The following is a 4,074-nucleotide window of genomic DNA, read 5'->3' as shown; positions in this document are numbered from 1 at the left end:
AGCAGGAAAAGGGACTGGATGATCTTGTACAGTGGCATTCAATCCTGGCCAGCTCAGGAGCAACATGAAGTCAGTGTTAAGCAAAGAGCCATAGCAATATATATTCCCCTAGATGAATTGTGCTGCCTGCTGCAATTCAAAAGGAGAAAAATGACAGTGCAGTGGGTAACATTTGCAGGATCCAACAAGGAGAAAATGTTGTAAAGGTGGTGAACCTCTTCACTGTTTACTGATCATGGAAAGGTATCTGGTTTACACAGCCTAAATAAACAAACTTAGATAACACTTTCTGCAAAGAGCCAGTGCTGATAAATCGAAGGGCGTCTTGTGTCTTGGGAGCTGCAGTCTAAACCAGGGATATCAAACATCCAGTCTGCAGAGCTGTTGCATCTGGCCTGCCAGCTACCAGTGGGCTGGGGAATTTGAGGTATAGCTAGCAGAGAGCATGATCTTCTGCAGAATCCATAGCTGTGGGGCCCCAGTGGACATAGCTATCAATTGCAGGGATTGAGCAAGGGCTGTGCGACACAGCTCTCATTCATCCTGCAGTCACTTGGCCCACTGCTGCATAGCCAGTTGCTACTTGCACCAGTTCTGCTGATGGCAAGCAGCCACCTGGCCCTCAGCTGCTTGCTCCACTTGCTGCTGCAATGCCTACTAGCACAGCCACTCCTGCCAAGGTAGCCACCGCCAGACCTGGCCCTTGAGCCCTGCAGTCCAGATCTGGCCCGAGGCACAAAATGATTTTGACACTCCTGGTCTAAGTATTCTTGCTCCTGTGGGTCTTTTCTGATTTTCACTACTGTACCACTGATTAGCAGCAGGCATTTGCAGTAGTTTTATCAGGCAGGTGTTATACTAGGCATCACTGCTGCCACACTCGCAGAAGTTCAGCAAGCTGATATCTCACTCAGTGCAATTCTGTTGTCTTGTGAGACAGAGAGAGGCCTACTGATACTAGGTATCGTAGGATTGCTCCTCCAGGAGCGTGATTCAGCATGCTATCATAGGCTTAAAACTAGCAATGCCCATTTAGACTAGCTACAAACTGCCACCAAGTTGTTGTCCTGCAGACTGTTTTGTTACAGCTGTCACCTGTGAACGTGTTTCTCATTCTTTTTGTGTAGGCCTTCCTTGGCAAGCTGCTGTTTGGAGAGACGCACACGCTTTTGTGGTGGGCAGGGATCACCATGACACTCTGTGGACTTCTGCTGCTGCACACAGCTCCATCTCAATCAGAACAAATACAGTCTGAAAAGAAGGACAAATAGACATTAGCAGGGCGCAGTGCACGTAAGGAACAGTCTCATGACAAAATCAGCCTCCAGGCTTCTTTCTTGTAAGTGGATGTCTGACTTGCAAATTGAATGATTTTGCACCTTAGGTTACATTATCTGTTAATAGCCAAAGGACTGACAGCAGGGATGGATTACAAAATTTACACTTTGCAGTGAAGTATATGGGTATACTGACCTGTGAGGTGCCTGGCATACTTCTGCATTCTGGGTAAATAATAATGTTCTGCACTATTGGCAGGTGAATGTGGAGTCAAATGGACACTGCTTTCTCCAAACCAAATAATGAAGCAATTACTGTTGCATCTTAAATGAGGCAAAGCTGTGATACTGCCTTTCAGACTTACTGAGCTAAATTCTTCTGTTTATGCCCAGGTAACTTCTCTGAAGCGTGACTGTACTTTAAAAGGCCATTTTGCTAAGACACTGTGGTGATGCAAAAGAGCCATTGAATTCCCCTGGTGAATTCTTTCCTCTTCCAGGGTGGAATTGTTCCCCTGCTCCTAAAAGTTCCAGACAGTTGGCCTTCCACCGCGGCCATGGGGAATTATTCTACAGAATGTATCTAACCAAAACTATGTAAGTCTGGCCCCTGACATTTAACCTAAGCACTACTTTTCTTGATTGCATTCTAGGAGGCCTCATTCAACCTATGCACCACCCTTACAAGTTCCTCTTCTTATTAAGGAAAATGTATGGGCTGTTGTAATGTGTCTGACCTTTCATCCTTGATCAGCCAAATTAATTCTTTCCTAGTAAATAAATTGCACTAGATACCAGATCAGTTTGCTTGTTTAATTCTCTTGTTATGTCAGTACCGGTCTAGGTACAGTGTTACGTTACAGACCATGACAGTTTTCTTTCCTGTGACCACAGAACTGTTCTATTTTTGGATAAAAAAATCAAGTGCAACATTGATGTCCAGGTACATTTTCTAAGGTTTGACACTGCTTTCACAGAGGTTTATAGAGGGGTCACCAAAGAATTTTGGAAAAAAAAGGCAAGGGAATGAAATGGAGAAATGTGGAATCCTAAGTATTTCAGTAAATGTTTTTGTACTGAAATGGGCAGAGTTTAATAACTGGTTAATTTATTGTCTGCCCTTTCTACAAGTAAGAGAGAGAGTCTTCAGCATCCGACCCAAATCCATTGCAAAGACTTTGTTGAATGGATGTTAAATTGACACTACGTTCAACCTTTGGCAGATGTTCTGGGCAAAAATTCTCTTATTTACAAGTAAATGTAAACTCTGAATTGTATAGCTACTTTAAATTCTCACCAGTATTTCTGACAGGTTGCTCTATCGCTTTAGTTTTAAATAGATTCATAGACTCTGAGGGCCAGAAGGGACCATTGTGGTCATCGAGTCTCATCTTCTGGATGAAGTCTGTAACATTTTTCCCTGAAGCTGGATTAGAGCAGGTCCTTTAGAAAGATTTCTAATCTCGTCTTGAAGACCCCAAGCAATGATGACCCCAAGCTCTGCTGGTAAACTATTCCATTCTAATGTTCCCTCACAGCTTGGGGAAATGGCATCTTATTATAGCATTCCTTTTGTTCCTTTGTTTTAAAAAAGCCTTCTTACCATCTTTTATGTCAAGGAAAAGGTGGCCATTGTTATTTCATCAATTACTTTGTTTTTTTGTATTACTTACCTAGATTTTTTTTTAATGTGTAGCATTTACTACATTTAACTCTTTAGCATCCCCCTCTCCCATTCTTTCAATAAATTTTTTTCTGTTCCATTGCTACTTTTACATATCCTTTTAAGCAGGATGGATTTTTGAGCAATATAATTGTTTTTGTATTTATAAAATCATTGTATTTTCGAGGGATTCAAGAGGATGTCCTTGAAAATTTTCCAGTTTTCTTTAATGCTTTCACTTTAAATGTAATGTCTGCAGTTAGTTATGCTGACAGTTGCTTTGAGCTTTAGGACATTAGCCCTTTTAAAATTCAAAGTATAGATATCACTGCATGGTGCCATTTTGTGTTTGCACTAAGAAAATGTAACCACATCATAATCACTGCTACCTAGGCAACTGCTAATTTCTAGGTCAGTGAATAACTCTTCCTTGTCAGAATGAAGTCCAGTGTGTATAGGTTCCATGTACATATATTACTACTGTAGAAAGTGTAATTATAAAGACATGTGGATTATTTTTTCCTTTGTATTTTGCTAAGGTATATTTAACAATAATCCTAATTCAGAGAAATGATCATTTTAAATTATATAAAGATTTGCATTTCTGTTCTGACTGTTTCATCATTTTGTACTGGGTTCCTCAATTCATCAGCACCTTCTTTTAATTATGTCAGGTGAGCCGTGTTTTTAACATACTGCACATTTATAAAATATGAGAGGTCTTACTCTCAATAACTATGATGCTCAGGGGTTCCTTATCTGTTTTGCTGGAGCTGCAACTTATCACATCAAATCTAAAAAGTATATTCTACTCACCTTGAAAAGCCCTTCTGAAAAGGATGTTCTCAGTGATTTTGGTTGATGTCAGCAAATTCAGAAAACCAAATCTTACCCAGGGCCAATATACATCAGCCCTGGTCAGTATATATCCCAGCTTCTTCTTATTGATGACTGCTCAGTGTCTGGTGAGTTTAAAGATGACCTACCTAGAAAGTAAAGGTAAATTTAGGCTGCTTTTCTTACTAACTTATAAAGTAGTCCTAAAAAGATTTCCTTTAATGAAAGCATTTGGGGTGTGGATTTTTTCTGCCCATGCTTGTTTTTCCTGTTATAAATGTAGGTCTTATGTATCCT

General features: G+C 40.4%; 1 protein-coding gene across 1 annotated transcript in view; it reads left to right on the top strand.

Annotated features, from left to right (window-relative positions):
- TMEM42 (transmembrane protein 42) overlaps positions 1 to 3,502 on the top strand; it is a 19,522-nt gene extending 16,020 nt beyond the window's left edge. The window contains exon 4 of the mRNA XM_025200274.1: positions 1,128 to 3,502. Within this exon, the coding sequence (XP_025056059.1) occupies positions 1,128 to 1,271 (144 nt within the window). The 3' untranslated portion in view covers positions 1,272 to 3,502. The remainder of the gene's footprint in view (positions 1 to 1,127) is intronic.
- The last annotated feature ends 572 nt before the right edge of the window (positions 3,503 to 4,074 follow it).

This window comes from Alligator sinensis, unplaced genomic scaffold, assembly GCF_000455745.1.
Source record: "Alligator sinensis unplaced genomic scaffold, ASM45574v1 scaffold54_1, whole genome shotgun sequence".
NCBI lineage: Eukaryota > Metazoa > Chordata > Crocodylia > Alligatoridae > Alligator > Alligator sinensis.
This window is presented reverse-complemented; position numbering and strand designations above follow the sequence as displayed.